General features: G+C 36.7%; 1 protein-coding gene across 1 annotated transcript in view; it reads right to left on the minus strand.

Annotated features, from left to right (window-relative positions):
* SCFD2 (sec1 family domain containing 2) overlaps positions 1–18,777 on the minus strand; it is a 189,267-nt gene that overhangs the window by 125,248 nt on the left and 45,242 nt on the right. The window contains exon 4 of the mRNA XM_014873410.2: positions 15,235–15,410. Within this exon, the coding sequence (XP_014728896.2) occupies positions 15,235–15,410 (176 nt within the window). The remainder of the gene's footprint in view (positions 1–15,234; positions 15,411–18,777) is intronic.

The raw sequence follows: 18,777 nt of genomic DNA on the forward strand, positions 1-18,777 counted from the left end.
GACTGATATTCTCAACTTACTTGGTATGTGCCATGAATAGCCAGGATGTAACACTGCCTTTAAACCAATGGTCTAAAACTACATTTCCTTGCCTCATTGCTTATCAAAATCAGTGTCAAATTGATCAGTCACATCTAATGTTTTTCAAATAATTAGTAATGATCATTGCCTGACTGCAGTATTTGTGATACACTGATTTATCTTTTAAATAATGTTGTAGTCTTCCAGCTTCAAAGCTGACTTCACAACGTCAGGACTTCATACTATTGGTGGAATTTTAGTACTATTTCTATCAGGTCTCAAACTTTCCAGAACTTAACTTTTATATTTAAAGCTATCCACTCATGAAGAACAAACAACTCTCTCCAGAGATATGACATAGAGACTTTTTTAAAAAATCATGGTGCAAAACACAAACAGCTGTAAAAATTAGAATATCAAGTCAATTTTCCTGTCACTACATAACTGTTCCCGAGAGTGTGTATTTTGTTCATAATAAACTGTAATGTGTGAAGAACTGAAAAAGAAACTCAATGTATTTTTCTCAGGAAGTTTTTCCCCTACAGATTTTTGTCAGAATGACTCTCCTGGTCTGTATAACATCCTTTGTTTCTCAGTCTTCTATGCCTGCTACATTATTCAGCTGCTAGACTGGTGAATTATGAGGTTATGAATAACACGATGTTCAGTATTTATATGAAGACTACACTTAAGATGTTTTTTTGGAAGAAATACAAAAGCAGCTTGCTTCTCAAGAAAAAAACAAAAAGCACATGCTGAAACAGACATGGAAGGCTGACATTACCAATACTGAGGAGCACTTGGAACTTCTGCAATGGGTGGGGAAAAGTTGGGAAAGGCAGCAACTAGAAATGCTTTGGAAGAAGAAAACATTTTTTAGGGTGAAAGTTAATTTTTTACTGTGCCAATCACAATTTAAGTTAAATTCAAGTTTATTTTTCCTCATTCAGTTTATGATCTCATCTAGTCATCAAGAATGATTGATGATGTTTCAGCATTTGGGCATTTGCCAGTTGCAAGTAAAAGGGAATTATTTATTTTTCTTTAGCACTACACTGCTGCCATTAACTGTATCCCACCCCTTTTGTTTACAGCCTGTCACTGAAGCCACAGCTTTATTTTAATGTGGTATAAGCTCTTGTCTGGGGTTGATAGTGTAAGTGATCAAGCAGACGTCTTGCACGAATAGCAGCATTTTGCACAGAAAACACACAGCCTTTACTTCTGAAATTATCCCTGCCACTGATCCAGACAGGTTTGTCTTCTCCCATTTAAATGTGGATTTCAAAGCCATAAGTGAGCAATCGATGTTGTAATTTTCCTTGCAGTAAAACTACATTTATTTAATCCCTTTAAAAACAAACAAACAAGAAAATTACTTTGACCTTTGCCTTGGCACAAGGATTCTGATTTGAAATGTGTATTACATGTCTAACGCCCTGTAACTGTGTCCAGCTAACTGGGTCAGATTTATGTGCAATTAGGAAAAAAGGAAACCAAAACAATTTCATTTTCATGTTTGTTAATATCAAAACATCTTGTAGCAGCATTAAGTTTTAACTGAAACACACAGAACAATGAAAAAATAAAAAAACTGGAGGAGTGATCTGATAAAAACCGCATTAAATAAATAATAGGGACTTTCTCACTTGCATTTTTTCTGGATTAAACTATTCAAAAATGTATGTTTGAATGTCCCCACTTTGGCTGTTCATAAGCCACAGGGAGGTTTTTTTTTTTTGCATGAACTCTTCAACCTGAGAGTTTTAGCAGAAAAGCTTCTTTACAAGGCTTAATTAAAAGCAGGTTTAAGTCGGGGCCCTCACTCAGTCTGGGTTTTATTTTGGCCTTCGCTCTGTGTCAGAAGTCAAGTCCCAAAAGAGAAATGAAGTTCATTATTGAGTCAGGAGAATATTTTCTTCTTCATTCTGAGCCCAACTAAACATGTTTCAGGTTTGAGTTTGGGTTCAGGTATCTCCAAATGAGATTTCATATAATATGCTGCACCTAAGGGTGAAATATAAGAAGATGCTAATCATGATGTCTAACTTTGCCCTACATAATAAATAATGTGTGAAAAGCACACTGCAATCTTCTTTGCGTGCAACTGGTTAGGTAGAGGGAAATGTATATTCTAAACAGATGGTGTTCACAATGAGTGCACTTCACACCATCAGATGTTCACGATAAATGCAACGTCATTGTCATGAAGCGTGGTAAACAGCCATGCAGTCACACTATAAAATGCACTGAGCAATGTACCAAAGCAGAACAGCACTGGCAGATCTGTCGGAAAACATTCAACATTTTCCAGAATGTCTTAAGTAGTAGTTTCTTGGAGACTTTTGACTACTATGAATACTATGCTAGCGGTTTTTAAAGCATGCTCTCCTCAAATGCAAGATTATATTTTAACACTAATAACTATGAAAAAGTTCATTCCTATCAGTCATTCTAGTGCAAAGAACAAGGACCAATAGTCAACCAGCTAATCACTTCAGTTAACAGGAAATGTATTATGTTATCACTGGTGGTTTTGTAACTGGACAGTAGGCCCAGCCTAGTGCATCCCTTTTGCAACCAATAGCAGAAGCAGATGCATGACTGTGATATTTGTCATAAGCATTTCTAAGAATAAAAACATGGTGATGCTTTTCAAAAGGCCTTTCAATGTTCACCAGATGTGGAGCACATGTGACCCTTGAATGTGAGAGAATAATGTGACAATAAAGTTGAATCAATACAACATGTGCCAGTAATCACACCAAGATGGCATGCAAATGTTTTAAAAACAAAAATATGTAAATTATTTTTAGTTCTTCAGGACAGAAAAACTGGGCACCTGGTCATCCATGAGTTGCTGTTTCCATCCTCATTTGGAAAGCCCATCTGCTTGAAATATGTTTCTCCCTGTGTGAGACAGCATCTAGCTTTTGTATTTTTACGTAAAGAAATTCCATTCCTGTGCCATTACTTACTAAAAACAATTAAGAGTTAAGAGATTTAAAGCTTTTCTTTGCCTCTATGTATTTCATGAAAATAAAACTCCTATGAACAACACACGCAGGAAAAGGATAAGAAAACTAATGTCAGGCAAGAGTGCTTTAGAGATGTCTTAAAACTGTGTCTCCTCTTTTGACTTACAGAAGCACTCCATGCTTATCTTTACTACTCTGAGTCTACCCATCAGATACTACAGAAACAATTCATTTTCTGCTAGTGATCACTTTTGAAGGACATCTTGCTCAGGCTATGGATAAAACACATATGCACACAGCGATAGACTAGGAAACAATTAATTTCACAGAGGCAACAAAACCATTTGCAGATGCTGATGTTTGAAGTTCAAAACGATAGTCTTACATGGGTGAATTCACACAGAGAAAAAAATTCATTCCATGTAGCTCAAAAATTGGATGAAATCAGAACCCAAAGCAAAACACTGAATTCTTGCAAGCTGTTAACAGACTTTCCCTAAAACACATGATGGCTTCCCAATCTATGCATTTGTTGCCAATGCTTGCAGTCAGACCTCTACAAATTAAATGTGGGCACATATATCTTCAGTATATTCAACCTCTTCTCTGCAGTAAACAAGCAGATGAAAATAAATCAGCATGTAGACAAAGCCAAAACTGGCTATGCCAGTGAGTGTCACTCCCTTGAAGCTGCAGCACTGTATGTCCTTGTGCACCTGCTGTCACCTCTGCAGATGTAACGGAAAATGTTGTGAACCATTTCTGTCCTACAGTAAGCAGTTTCTCAAACAGCCTTTTCTTCCATGGGACAGAGAAAAAGCACAAATTTCCAACAACTGTGGCAAAAGCCAAGGTCTCACCAAGACAAGCTTGGAGAAGCAGTAAATAAGGGGACACAGAAGGTGCTAACTGAGTTGTTCTAAACCTCTCCAGAACTACTGTGGAATTCAGAGTACTTGAATGTTGTGTACTGACTCCTTGAGCATTGAGTATTTTTTTGTGGAATTCCAGAAATTAAATAATCTGGTCAGAAAATACCCGGATAGTCTGGGGAAAAACCTACACAGAAGGAGGCAGGATAATCAAATTAAGAGACAGCTAAGAGAGCTTTTATTTTTTTTCCTTTTTTACATATATTTTCAAACATATATTTTGAAATTTGGAACATTTATTTTGAAATTTATTCCTATGTATCATATACTTACAATCAGAAGAATCATGCCCAGCTGAGGCTGTTGTGCAGTAGAGATAATGAACTTTAAGTACTGGTACATGATAGCAAGAACTTAAGCTTTTTAAATATTCTTTGTGATATAAGCAGAGACTTGCAGAGTTTTTTCATAACCATATCTGTTAAAACAGATATAAGAATTAATGATTTTTAAAAATATACTTTCAAAACCAAACTGAACTCAAAAAAAATCATGCCAGTAAGAGCCTGGTCACCAGGGACACCAAAGCCATAACTGAAATATATGTTAATAAAAAGGCAGTTGAAGATCTGTGCCAGTGTTCCTCAGGGGTCCTTTATGTTAACCACACTTTGATACTGTTACTGGAAAACAATATTCAGAGCAGATACATTTTATATCTACAGCTATTAATAGTTACAAGTATCTTAATACAGTATCTGCATCTTCCCAAATTCCACTGTCCTATCTCTGTTTCTATGTTGCAGAAGAATACTGGGTTAAGAAATTCAGATGAAGCCAGAGACAATTTTAAAAAACTGAAATAAAATGTTCCTTATTTTTTATCAGAGAAGAACATTTCTGCTCTGTTCAGAAAACAGTACTATGCAAGTGTAAGTCAGATGCAACTACAAAACATGCCTGAATCCTTTGCTGCCTACAGCTTAGCAGCTATTTCATTTTCCCTAGACTTGAGGATGGATAGAGAAGAAATACTAGAAGAAAAATTGATGGATAGAATTAAGTCATGTTTGGAGAGTTTCTCATCTCTGGCACATTACCTTTTCCTCTTCTCTTCCAAATGCCCTCGTTAAAAATAATTTGAAACTCTTCCCTTCCCCAGAGACTCAGATTATAATTTATTACTTATCTGTTATCTACATTTTATTTTCCTGAAGAATAAACCTACATCAACCTGACAGTTGTGCTGAATAGCAGTGGTTTATAGACTAAGTATTTTATTTATTGTAACTATAACCATATGTTTTAACCTGCTACAAAATTATGAAATACTTCCCATCAATAGTCAGTCCAAGTTAGATTTCTATACTGAATTACCTAATGTGAATGTACAGCATTTCTGTACTTCAAACAAACAGTGTGAGGATGTAAACAGCAGTTAAATGTATTCATGCCTTATTAGACACAGCTGCACAAACGGGCTGTCGTATTTCATTAGAAAATACTGTACAAGTTTTACGTGTGCACAGTACCCTTCATTTCTGCAAGCAACATGACTACTTTAAGTTACAGGAACGCTCACAGAACCATATGCTATTTGTTTTAAAGGCACAAAAAGGCAAACAATCTGGGATGAGGTGGTGCAGGGGGGACACCCAGAAGGAAACTTAATTTTTTCTCCTTATGCCTACTACATTTTTATTTATCAAAGCATTCTTATTAAATACACAAGAGTAAACACAAGAGACTACAATGCTACAGTAGCTTCAGAATAAGGAAATGCAGGTAATTTCTAGTATGGAGCAAGTACTTGCTTTAGCTTTTTGGGGGAAGGTGGGATACAAATGAGAATCAAGCAGTCTTATTACACCAGTGTGTCTTGTATCAGCCCTTACACTGCTCTGCACCAAACCAGGAACACCACAGTCAGCAGGCAGCTTTAAGCATAAATCCACTTTTGTCAGGTCTATGGTATGCTGACTTCAATATTCCTTTGCTCAAATATGGTGCCATGGGGTGAAATAGGGAGGCTTCTGAAGAGGCATCTTTTTAGACTGAGAGAGTCCCTAGAGAAACTTCATGGCAGTAAGGTAACTTAGCTGAAGAGATGTGAACGGGAGAAAACCTAAAGAAGGACAACCCCTAGAGGAAAACCTCTCTTCATTTCCCAAAAAAACTCAGGAATGTGTGAGAACCTACACCTAGTAGGTTGAGTCATACCTGTGGGACAGCAGATGTAATAGTAATTTCTTCGATTAAATTCTAATATTCTACATCTCTCTAAGAGGGAATAGTTAGAGCAACAACTCTGTTTTAAGTAGAGCTAACCTGTCAACTCCAAAACGATGCCTGGCAATAAGTACTATACAAGCAGAACTCTGGCAAGCTGGATTTGATTTTAAAAATTATTCTTCACTATCTACTGCAGAGGTAAAATTCCACTAGTATTTTGCTGGTTAAATCAGCATGTTGTTTCAAACATGACTTGCTTTTCTTACCTAGAGAAAGAGAGCAGAGCCTGCCTTCTTTGCTGGAAATGAGCAAACAATAGCAAGCAAGTCTACACATCTACAAACAATTATGTAATAATAATGAACAAAAATCTACCATGTCTCCATAGCTACATGGAGACACAATCAGCTTGTTTTGTACTAGTGCCTTTTTGTGCAGCTTCCTTTGGGGGTGGGGTTTTCATTGAAAACAACAGAGTTTTCTGAGGTATCCAACACACTGCCAGTTCCACTTCACCACATAAAAGACAAAATCTTAAGTCAGAAAAAGAAGTTAAGTCCTAGACCACCCTGATCTCAGCTGGCCTGAAAGCTCAGAAAATTAACACCACCTTGTGTTCCATCAAATAAGCAAAATCAAATTTAAGAATATACTTGTCTGCCTACTGAAAGTAAGTGCACCTCTATGTTTATGCATGCTCCATGTGCTTAGAAATACCTGATACAAGGAAGCACGGGGGGCCTGTTGAAAGTTAATAAAACTCATTAAGGTGGGGAGACAAAGGAAATACAATGTGGCAGCCCCACTGTTAATTTTGGGTATTGCCCACCATAAAGTTTTCACTAGTTTTCAGCTGGGTTATTTCTCTGCTTTCTTCTTGTCAGTCAGTAGGAAATAATCAAGTATATCCTCCAAAGGAAGGAAAACCACACTGACAGACTAATATACACTCAAACCCACATATACAGTGCTGGCACTATCAAACTGGTTTGCAGATAAGAGATTTGATAGGTGATTACTGCCTTTGAGCTAAGAAACACAATGATAAACAGTTCCTGTGAATAAAGCTCTCACTATACACTGTGGTGTTGACTTCATAATTATTACAACAGTATCTGTTGGGAGGGAGGGCACATGGTTTGTTAAAATAAGGCAATGCTCATTTCCTTAAAGACTACAGTATAAAAGAAAAAATCCAAACGTAAACACAGTCTGGCTCTAAAAAGGGGGCAATATCCAATTACAATTATTAGCTAAGAAATCCTACATATCATCTCAAAATAAACCCCTTGCCTTTCTAACCTAACATATGGCAAGCTGAGTGAATAATTTTGACTGAAAGCATTAAAAAAATTACACAAAACAAGTATTTTTATCAAATGAATCGCATAATGAACAAAATTGATACAAAATAAAATGCTAGAATACAAATGGAGCTGTCTACTTTCCCATCTCCATTCATATATGACTTTGCCTGCCAGTAACACTCAATTAACATCAAATTGATGAGCTTATTAGCAGAGACTTAACACCACAAAAACACAGTTGGTTCAGTACTCAGCAAAACCTTGACAATTAACTTGTCCATCGGGAGGCTGATGAATGGGCATTGCTAATGGGATTTCTGCAGTTGAGGCAAAAAGATGAACTAAAGGAATCTGCAGTCTTACACTGCTTACCTGTGACCACAGAAGCCACATCTAAAAAGGCACTGCTTACCAGTCCCTGCCTTCCAATACATAAGATGCTGCTGCCAAGGGTTCTTGACTCCTCCACCTTGCTGGATCCAAAACAATGCATACCATTGTTCTGTGGGTTAATAAGCATGACATTTGTCCAATCTATTGGAGAAAATTGCCATGTAGGAAAAGTGCTTTTAAAAATACATTTCATGTATAACTCAGCCTGTCCTGTGCAAGTAAAACCAGAAATAAACAAGACAATTTTTTGTGAGGGTGGTAGCAATCTCCTTAAGAAGTAGACACTGAAAACCAGATCCTGTATCTAAAGGAAATCAGGTAGTAGGCAATTCCTATCACTGGAGCATCGTGTAGAGCAAAGCAAGGACTTACAGGGAGCACATGCAACAGAAGCTTTGCCTCTTGGTGCACAATTATCAGTGTAAGAATAAATGATGACTTATTCAATATTTTTAATACTATGTCTCCTCACAACTCCTCTACATACACCAGCAGGGATTGTGGGCATCTGCCTTCTGGCACAGTTAATATTAACTCTTACAGAAAGTAAGGAGTTAATGTTACATTTTAAGGAGAAAAGCCACAGAGGAGAAAGAATGGCACGTGGCAGACAGAGCCATAGCTCTCATAGTCTCCCAGGACTGGTGAAGGACTCCGGGTTTCACTGGTGGAGATGTTCATGTGACACTGACAATAATGCTGACCTCTGCAGCATGAGTTAACCAGATAGCAACTGCCATGTAATCACAACATTATCTAAAAAAACCTGGCAAGTAAAAGGTATTAATTGTTTAAGCTTCTAACAAAAAAAAACAAAAAACAAAGTGCATTTAAGTAGAGAGGGTGATGACGGTTTTCTGCTTTCCCCCCGAAAAGCTGGCTCCTATTACAATCATTTATACATTGGGATTCTTTCATTTAACAAGAAGTATTTTGGTTTTACACAGAACATTAATCTAACAGTTCCAATTGACTTAATATGTTTAGCCTCTTCCCACAAGGCTTTAAAAGTTTTACAGATGTTGACATTTGTTCACTTAAGAAAGCCATTTCTTCATTTAGGCTCATTTTAGAGGCTCTAGGTGACCTGTGTCTGGATACAAAATATTAGTCCTTTCACAGTGTGAGGGAGGGAGATCTTCGTGTTTCAAATGAGAGCCATAATGGCAATACTTAGACATTTTCAGACCATATGCAAACACAGTTCTTTGACAAGAATACTGAAATATATTCTTAATTCCCATGTGATATGGTAACCACACTTAAAATATTTTAACCCCTTGTCAGCCAAAGTTAGAACAACTTCAAATAGTTTTCTTTCAACAGTTTAATAAACTGTCAATAAAGACAGCTTCTGTTCAGTCTCAAAGCATTTATTTAATGTTAAACAATCCTTGCCTGTATTTTATTTTGTACTTTCAAAGTAGTCTAAGCAAGAGCATTCTAGCTACAGAAAATTATTTAACTAGAAGAATTATATATATATGTAGAATAAAATAATTTATATGCGTATACACACACACACACACGCATCTTTCTGAGCAAAACTACTTGGAATGCCTTAATCCTGGCATGTCAAACCTGGGAAATGGCCCATAACTAAGGTCCCTAAGCACATGGAATGTGAATTGTAACCAACAAGCTCCTTCTCTATGGAGTGTCACAGATGATGACACAAAACCACTCAAACTAGCTCATCACTTCCTCAAAGTTAGTCCACTGTTTTTTCTATATTGCTGTAGTACTAAGATGCCACCACCAGTTTAGGGCTCTGCTTTATAGAGATGTTTAAAAAAAAACACATAAATACATCTGAATTCCTGTTAAAAACGTGGTAGCATAAGCATAAGAGGCACTGAGCAAGCAAAAGAAATTAATGAACTGAGACCATGTGAGACAGACGTCAAGATACTTCAGGGTTTGTATACACCAGTTTTTATGAAAGGCCTCGAAATTTACCATAAAATTTAAGTAGAATAAATACTTAAGAAGTTAAAAATATTGCAGGTGTAAGGGAATAATTCAAATTGGTTTACATGTAATGGAGACAACTCCAGTGTAAATGCAAGTCTAACAAACAGATGGCTAAATAAGAACTAACAGTAAATGATTTGGAAGCTTAAGTAATTGATACATAACTATTTTCATTTCATCAAAAAATTACATTTGATTGTTTAGTTGTGTAAGACAACATGTGTATCAGTGTCCAAACTGCAATCTCATCTAAAAGATACCAAATTCCAGAGGATGACCTTTGTAATCACCATGGTATCATGCAAGACTCCCACCAAGACAATTCATTCCATATGTAGCTTTATGTTGATAAGTGACTGAGCTAATTTCAAGATTTATTTTTATTTCATGTAAAATCTCTAATTGTGGGTAGCTAACACTACAGGTCTTCTTTCAAAATACTGCTACAATATCGTTTCTGAAGAGATTAACTGATCAACATTGTAGGCCACGGAAAAGATAATTTATTGCACTGAGCTGAGCTACGTAATTATAAATTACACACAGATTAAGCAACATAAATAATAACAACAAGGAATGTCACTGATCTTAATCTAGTCTATGCAGAAGGTCTCTCAACAGCTGACCTATGAATTATTCTAGCAGAGCAAGAGGAAGTACTCCAAAAGCTTTTCTATTTTCTCACTTCTTTCTATTAAACTGCTTACTTCAGCAGACCAAAGCCCATGCTTGAATTCTTGGTTTACACCGGTTTAGAGTCAATAAATGTTACCTAGTAACTACTGTATCCTCTAGAAAAGTTGATTTGTCTGAAAACTACATTGAGTTATAGGCAGGGTAAATTTGTAAGCTGTTTTAAGAGTTTCCAAATTTATTGGCAAATGATTCTGTGCAGGCATGCATATGTGAGGAACGCCCAACCTATTATGAGCAAATAAATAATAATGTCACCCTTGATTAAGTAATGAGTCATGTACCTTACATTTGCAAAAATGGTAAAAAATCACAGCACAGGATGACATGGTTACTAACACCCTAGCTATTAGATCTTGCTACTGAAACATTAACTACAATATAAAATACTCAGCAGTACTGCAATTTTTCCACTTCTTTTACTTTTGCAAGTTTGAAAACTAATATTCATAAGAGAAAGAATGATGTCATTGATTAAGCTCATAACCACTTTCTGCCAAAAGGAAAATAAGAACATTGGAATGACATCTGGCATTATGTCTCTGTTTCCTTAAAAACATGTTTATGCTTTCTGTATCTCAAGACACCAAGGACAACAATCAAATCTGTATTCTGACAAATTTTACAGCACCCAATTAGTACTAATTAGTACTTGGTATTTTAAAGACAAAAATACTATATTGTCAAGAGCTCTTCAACTAAGTGTAGGTATACAGCTTCCACCACCAGAATACTTGACCTACTTATATTACTACCAGAAGTGACTAAAAATTCCAGTTGCTTTTGCTAAAATATTAGTGTTCTCTTTTTTATGGTAGCTGAAAGGATTTTTAGTCAGATAGGTGCCATAAAGGTAATTATATCCACTGATTAATAGGATGAAACTGTGAATGTGTTAACGATTTTTGGTTATGGATTGATTTTGTGAATTTGTTGGTTTTGTGGGTTTTTATAGTATTATTTACTATGAATTTAATTCACATTACTCTTGAGATTATGGGACATTAATCAGCATCACAAAATAAAACGTTGACAGTTCTGACATCCAATGGTAGCATCATGGTTTTTAGGTCAATGCTGAAGCTGTCTAATTTCCCAGGAAATTGTGAACTGTTGGACAGCAGGCGCAAAAACTTGGTGGCACAAAATATCTCAAGAAGCAAGATTTCCCTCTCCAACACTATAATAACAATTAATTTAAAAATCTTCCAGATATCCTTATTTTTGTCAATCCAGCTATTCTGGTTTTATATGGTGGTACGTTTGCAGTTTTAGAAGAAAGTTTACTCCAGACTTCTTAAAAAAGAGAGAATGTTCTCATCCTAAAGAAGAAAGATAGCCTCCTCTTTTGGGAAGAGTCACTGAAAAAAACCCTATTCTTAGAATTTAAATGGTAGGGGTATTAATAAAATAGACTTCTACTCAGCATGACGAGCACTTTACTCTTAAATCTTGAAATAAGTTATGCCAGAAGGATTCAGCCAATTCTAAGAGGTAGCACCGAACCTCAGCAATTTTAGAGCAGTGTTCAAAGAGGAACAGCACTTTCCCTTCGGGCACATTATGGTCCCATTCACACTATCTGCTGGGTACTTTTAAACTGAATTTGGAGGCAGAAATCCCTGCTCAGTAAATATATGAGCAGTATATGTTAAAAACAGCAAAAGTTTTTTTTTCTCTCACAGTGTCAGATTTTGTTTACCCTGGAGAGAGCTTCTCTTGTGCTTTTGTATTTCATAGGCCCATACTGCTTAAAAAACCTGCAATAAATACATAAGTTTTAGAGGAACAAGGAATATAGCTAAAAAGTATTGAGTGGCAACACACTTACTTTGTTACCTCCCTAAATATTAAATCTTCACTTCCAGGAAAACAAGGCAGTCACATGGGGAACACTGGGCAGTTACAGGCTATGAGGTGCAGCATTTAGTCTGTGTTCCCTTTCTCATCTATCAGTTTTATGGATGGTCAGAATGAGAAAAGATAGAAAGAGGATCTCAAGAGAAGAAAAATGCAATGGGGTAGGATATCTCCTTGGTAAATAGGACAAACTGTTTCAATTCACACAGCATTTCACACTCCTCAGTAGTGAAAGCTCTATCATGTGCAGAGGTAGAGTAGTAGAACATAGAGAAAACTTGTGATTGACAAAATGAATCATTTTGATGCATTAGATCACTCTTAGATCATGATCCTCTTTCCTTTGAGGTCAACATCATGATTCCACGGAAATCTAATTTCACTCTCAAACTATTTGTCCATCTCAGATAAGGAGAGAACAACACTGTGCTAAGTATGCAGCTGCACTTTTAGCAGACCTTCAGTCAAAATCAAACTTCCTTGATGCAGATGTAAAAAATTTAATGAGCCAAAATAGGTCTGAAAAATGTAGAGATTTTAGTTATGACAGAATAGTAGAAATGGGCTGTTTTGACCTCTAGCAGGCCATTTTTTTGAACAGAGTACTTGCAATCAAAAAGGGTAAATCAAGGAGTAGAGAGAAAAATAGAAAGGGTTATTCAGTGTAGTAGCTAGACCAAAGGTTTCTTATCAACAACGTGCTTTTTTCTGAAAAGCATGAAATAGACTGAGCAGAGAATCATGAGAGCCATCAGAGAGATCCAGTAATGACAGAAATTCCAACACTGTGCAGATTTATTTTTTTGGGAAATCTGAGATTGTAACATCAACTGTTATTACTAGGTTATCTCCTTTAGCATCAGCTGGAGTCTGACATGCATCCATCAGCAGAAAATCTAGAACTTCTACATTGTCAGAGTCTAACAATATTAGTCCCAGTAGATCTTTTACAAACAGTTGTCTTCCATGTTGTTCCAATATGCAATAGAAACAATACTACTTTCATGTTGAAACAAGTACCTTTTATTGAGGATTCTTTAAGATTTATTATTTTAAACTATATGAAATAGAACAAATATGCTAAAGAATTTCTCGGTAGTACTGATGAAATAAACTATCACAGCATCAAATTTAGTGCAGTGTGCTATGTACCAACCATTCACAAAGTAATGTCCTGATTGATTTTTTTTAAATAAAAATATCTCTAATGTCGTCTGGGTCTCAACACTTTGTTCTCTCTACAAATCCCTGTCAGCAGAGGCTCAAAGACAGGCCATGTGCTCAGAAGCAGACAATCCATGTCAGATTTTGTCTTCAAAATAGAGTCTATGTAATTCAAAATAAGTGTTTGAACTACTGAAAATAAGTATGTGCTTAAGGAACAGTTACAAATGTTAGCCTAGAAAGTTTGCTTTGGCTAACACAGTTTACTTTAATATGATGGGTGGAAGACAAGAGGGTATAATCCAAAGCCACCTACGATTATGAGAGTGCTTGTTAAACATTTCTTTTTTATGAAATATATAGTTTAATTGTTCCTTACCTCTGTTTTCCCACTCCCTGCTGATTTACTGCATGACTTTTATACAGGCAGCTGTCTGTTGTTGTGAAAACAATGCTGAGCTTGCAGCTTTATTTTAATTCTAAAGCTGCACTGGTTTTAAGATGGAACTTAGCCAGCCTCTGAGAACTATGTGACATGACTCACTGTGGGAGAGAGAAGGGGACTATGGGCTGTCAGTCCCATCCTCTGCAGAAAAACTAAAGAGATGAAAGAAAACTTAGAAAACTAAGAATGGCTGGATTGAATTTTTACTTGAGGTGTGTTTTTGGTTTTTTTTAATAGAGAAAGTTGCCTATGATACTCAAAATATTTCAGTCTTACCAAGAGACAATAGTTTTGAAAATTAATTTAGACAAGAGCTTGCTACTATCTAAGTTTAGCAGTTTTGTGCTCTCCAAACATTGCAGAAAGTCATTGACTACAAAGCTATGAAGTGTGGGCATATTCTTCTTGAAGGACCAGGGACAGTACCCTGCTGCCAGAGATCGTGGAGAAAATCAAATTGGTTGGTTGTTCTAGACACCTGATTTTTACAGAGGTGTCTGGTTTTCACTCATTTAAGGCTGACTCTAACTTCATTAGGAGTTCGCTCATCAAGACAAGTCTCTTGCGAGGGTTTCAGAAGATGGTTAAAACAATAAAATGGCAGAATGGACAGTACAGGAAGAAAAGTTTTGAGCTTTCTGTGAACTTCAGCAGAAATTAGCTTTACTGGGTTCTTAGAAAAAGCTCTTCCTTTGTTTGGTACATCTCCAAAGGTTAGTAGGATAGAGTTCAATATACCACTAAATCTAAATTTCCTGAGAGAAATCCAAATGTGATAGAAAATAGTATGTAAATAATACTGTGGTCACAAACAGGATGCCATAAAGAATGTGGTGGTGGGAAAAACTGAGGGTAGATGACAGTTGTGAACAAGAGAAACCTCACTCTCTTGGTGCATGGAATTTCCAACTATTCTTTCATCTACTCAGAACATTACACAAGTTTTACACTTACAGAGTAACAAACTCCTCTCTGCATTTGCTTCAGTATGTTACCTCAAGAAGATAATAATAATTAATAATAATAATAACAACAGCAATCCTACACAATGCCAGAAGTTATATCTTCTTGAAACTTCATATAAATGCAAAATTGCCACCCAATTCAGATTACTTACATGTTTCATCTTTAATGCCTACTCTCTTGTTTATAAAATTTCTTAGACACAACTAAAAAAGAATGACTATGTAGGTTCCCATTCCTTGAACAGCTCTTTAGCAAGACATCCCAGCACACTTCTTCATAAACAAATACAAGCTACAAAATACAATGGAAAATCAAAACATAATGTGTACCTGCAGAAGTAATCTCTCAAAGGCAAGGAAATTGTCCCATTTGGAAGTCTGGGGGTGTTTCAAAGTCTGGACCGTGGCCAGCACAAGCTGTAGAAGACCACAGTGGTTCTCCAAAGCTTTAAGATTGTTTCTGAAAAGCTGAATGTATGAGCTGAGCTGTTCTGGGGTGACTCTGCCTGTAGAAAGGAAAAAGGACACAGCATTCAGTGTTGACAAATGCAAACCAAAATTTTTAAAATTATAGTGAAAAGGTTCTAGAGAACTTTAGAGGCCTCTCCACTATGGGCCTGATCTCAGCTTTGCTGCAATCACTGGGAGCTTCAGCTGCAGCAACAGGTCAACACAAAGACTTATGTCATCCATGAATTATGCCTCGAGGTATGTAATATGGCAGGTTTGTAACAATGCACAACAGATGGTGACAGGGTAAAACTTTTGTTTTCAGACAAAGAGGGACATTCATTTCAGCTAGGGTAATAATATTTGATGACTACTTCTAAACAATCTTTCTGTTTTTCACTAGGGAATTTGTGAGCCTTTTACCTTACAGCAAACTCAGATCTTCTCACCACTTCCTGAGGGTGCATTTTTTGATTAGTGTTGACTCAAGAAATAGATAAAACATTAGTGATGCAAGGAACTGACTTCTGGAGCTGTTCTCGGTAGGGACACTTCCAAGGTGTGACTGTTAAGTTTCTGACATGCAGTAACCACAGCATGATTTCACCAGCTGTTTGAAAATAAACACCCCAGCGCCCATACATGGTCCTGCAGATCTCTCCTTATTAAAGAGCATGAGGGGCACCATTTGGGCCAGATGAACACTACAGGATTAGCTGTTGTTCCATCCAATAATAAAATGCCAGCTGAACTGCTCAAGCAATTTATATTTTGGAAGGAATCTCTTTCAGGAAGGAAGGCAGCTCATCTATCCCAAGAAAATCATCACAGGCAATTACACATGACATCAACAGATAGGCAAAAATGGTGTCAAAACACCATCCTAGGTGCAAGTCTGGATTGCAACTCAGTCCAGGGCTTCCTGGAAGCCTCTGCCAGTAACAAGTCATCTTCCTCAAGCAAACGAGACCTAAAAAGCAGGGATATATAAGACAGAGTGAGGAAGATACTTTAACTTAAATAGGACAATCTTTGGTGCCAGAAAGACATGAGGGTGTCCTGATGCTAAGTGATTCACAGCTTACAACACTGATCATTTCAGTCAGAATTTTCCCATAAAGGAAAAACCTTGTAAAACTGCCACTGTGTTTCTTCTCTGTGTTTGGTTATATCATCACTTAATAAGGACCCCCATCTGCCTTCATCCCTTCAGTATCATATAAATGGCAAATAAATTATTCCAACAGTTGAAAAGTCTTCCTCTTAGTTTCAGTGATACCAAGGGCGGTCTTTGGAAGAGCATTTAGATTTGAAAAAGCTGCTAAATAAAGCGAAAACACACAGGCTCTTTATGTGAATTTTAATGGAAAGCATCAAACCGAAAAGTCAGCAAATTAACACACAAATCAAGCTGACACCACTCAGGCCAGAGGGCTGACAAAAGGCTTCCACAGTTAGCCCACATAGGCTAAAACAGCAACCACGGCCATGTGTGTTTTTAGACTAAACACTGGAGCTTTCAGTCTTGTTTTATTTCTTTTAAAGCTGTGTCAGGCAGATTTACACGGTGATTTGAAAATGTCAGTCCATGATGCCTTGCAGCATACCTTTGATAATGACTGCATTATTACCCAGAGCAGTTCTGATATATTGTAGCATATTCAAAATCTGATAACTTGCTTCAATTGAGAAAACATGCAGTTGCCAACCCTTCCCTCATACGATGCAGAAAAATAGGAGAGCTTTCAAGACTTCTGATTTCAATTAAAAAAAAAAAAAAAAAAAAGTTTTGTTCCACATTGTTCCCTGTGAAAGTGAATCCAGATGCAGCACTGGATCAGTTTGAGATCCATTCAGCACCATTGTAGATAAACAATCAAATTCTTTCCCACCCTCAGAATACCACCAAAAGAAAGTCCAACACATATGTAAGTACAAGGAAAATCTTGACCTTACAAGTCATTAACAAAACTTATACTGGCATTAAGGAGTGCAGAATCTCATCTGTGATATTTACAATACCCATAGAACCACTCATATCCTGGGTTTGAGACTTCCAGCCAACTTCTACACAGCAATCTCCCTGGACAGCTGGCTGATAAATATAGTTCCAGTATTCTACTATTCCAGTAGCTGAGGAAAGGAATTTGGGAAAGTAATTGGTGGTAATCAGCAATTAAATGACTTTTCCTGAGGCTAAATCCTCATCATCTTCCCTGCTGCTTGCTCACAGAGGGAGATATCAGCACAACAGACTAACGTTAATCTAATTTCAACCCTACCAGCCTTTTGGATTTTTAAAGTCCCTCTGTTGTTTCAAGTAGTTTCATTGCAGTGTGGCAGATAGGTCCTAAGAAATCAAGAGATCTATTTCAACCACATCATGACTCAACTGCCATTTTGTTCTCTTAAAACGTATTTTGAGGTTCACAAGCAGAACATGGCAACTACTGGCAAGAAGACTTTAGTGCAAGCATTTTGTCCTGCTCTCTTCTTCCTGCCCCATCACAGTCATACACTGCTCCAAACTCTATAGATTCATGCATAGTCAGAAGTCTGTGTGAGCATCAAAGCCTGACTTGTGAGAAATACATTATGTTGACAAAGCACTTGATAATTTTTAAATTCCTGCATGTGGAAAGGAAAAGCTTGACTTCAACCACTGTTAGGGGATTTAAAAATACTGATAATTTTTTTGCATAAATGCCAGGAATTCCATATTGTCTAAGAAATAACCTTTGCCATTAACAGTTATTAAGCAGAATGTGTGAAATAGGTACATTTGTCCTAAACTCTGTCAATTACACTAAATTCCAACACAGGACTTGAAAAAACAACATCTACTGAAAGCAGTATTAAAACAAAATAAATACCAACCACACATACACATAAAAACAACTACAAACCTCAACAACAATAACAACACAAATCATCCCAACACTTTGAAGCCTCATGCCTCTTCACAAGTATAAAAGAGAGGATAAAATCAGTAGGTAGTCACTGGGAAGTATCACAGTGAAACCCAAAAGTTAACAGAATATAGGAGGATGGGGAGCAGGGAAGAAAAACAGACTGATGATGAGTGGGTTCTAATTCAGCTAAAAAACAATGAATGGCTAGTTTAGCACAATTAACATATTTGTGCACTAAAGAAATAATCTTGGGAAACAGAATGAAATAGTAGTGTAGGGAATGAGACTGGATATTACAGAAACATGACAGACTAGTGACCAATCTCACTACTGAGGGACCTGTCCCATCCAAGAAACACTGAGCGTCAGTGTGATGAAGCAACCCTGTGTTTTAGTACTCTGATAAATGGAAGATAAAAGGTGAGATATAACAGAGATTAGCCTAGAAAAAGACAAAACTTACATTTACGTCAAAGAAATGGTGAAATTAGCTACCTTATTTAGCTGATGT

Source organism: Sturnus vulgaris, chromosome 4 (genome assembly GCF_052056855.1).
Source record: "Sturnus vulgaris isolate bStuVul1 chromosome 4, bStuVul1.hap1, whole genome shotgun sequence".
Classification (NCBI taxonomy): Eukaryota; Metazoa; Chordata; class Aves; order Passeriformes; family Sturnidae; genus Sturnus; species Sturnus vulgaris.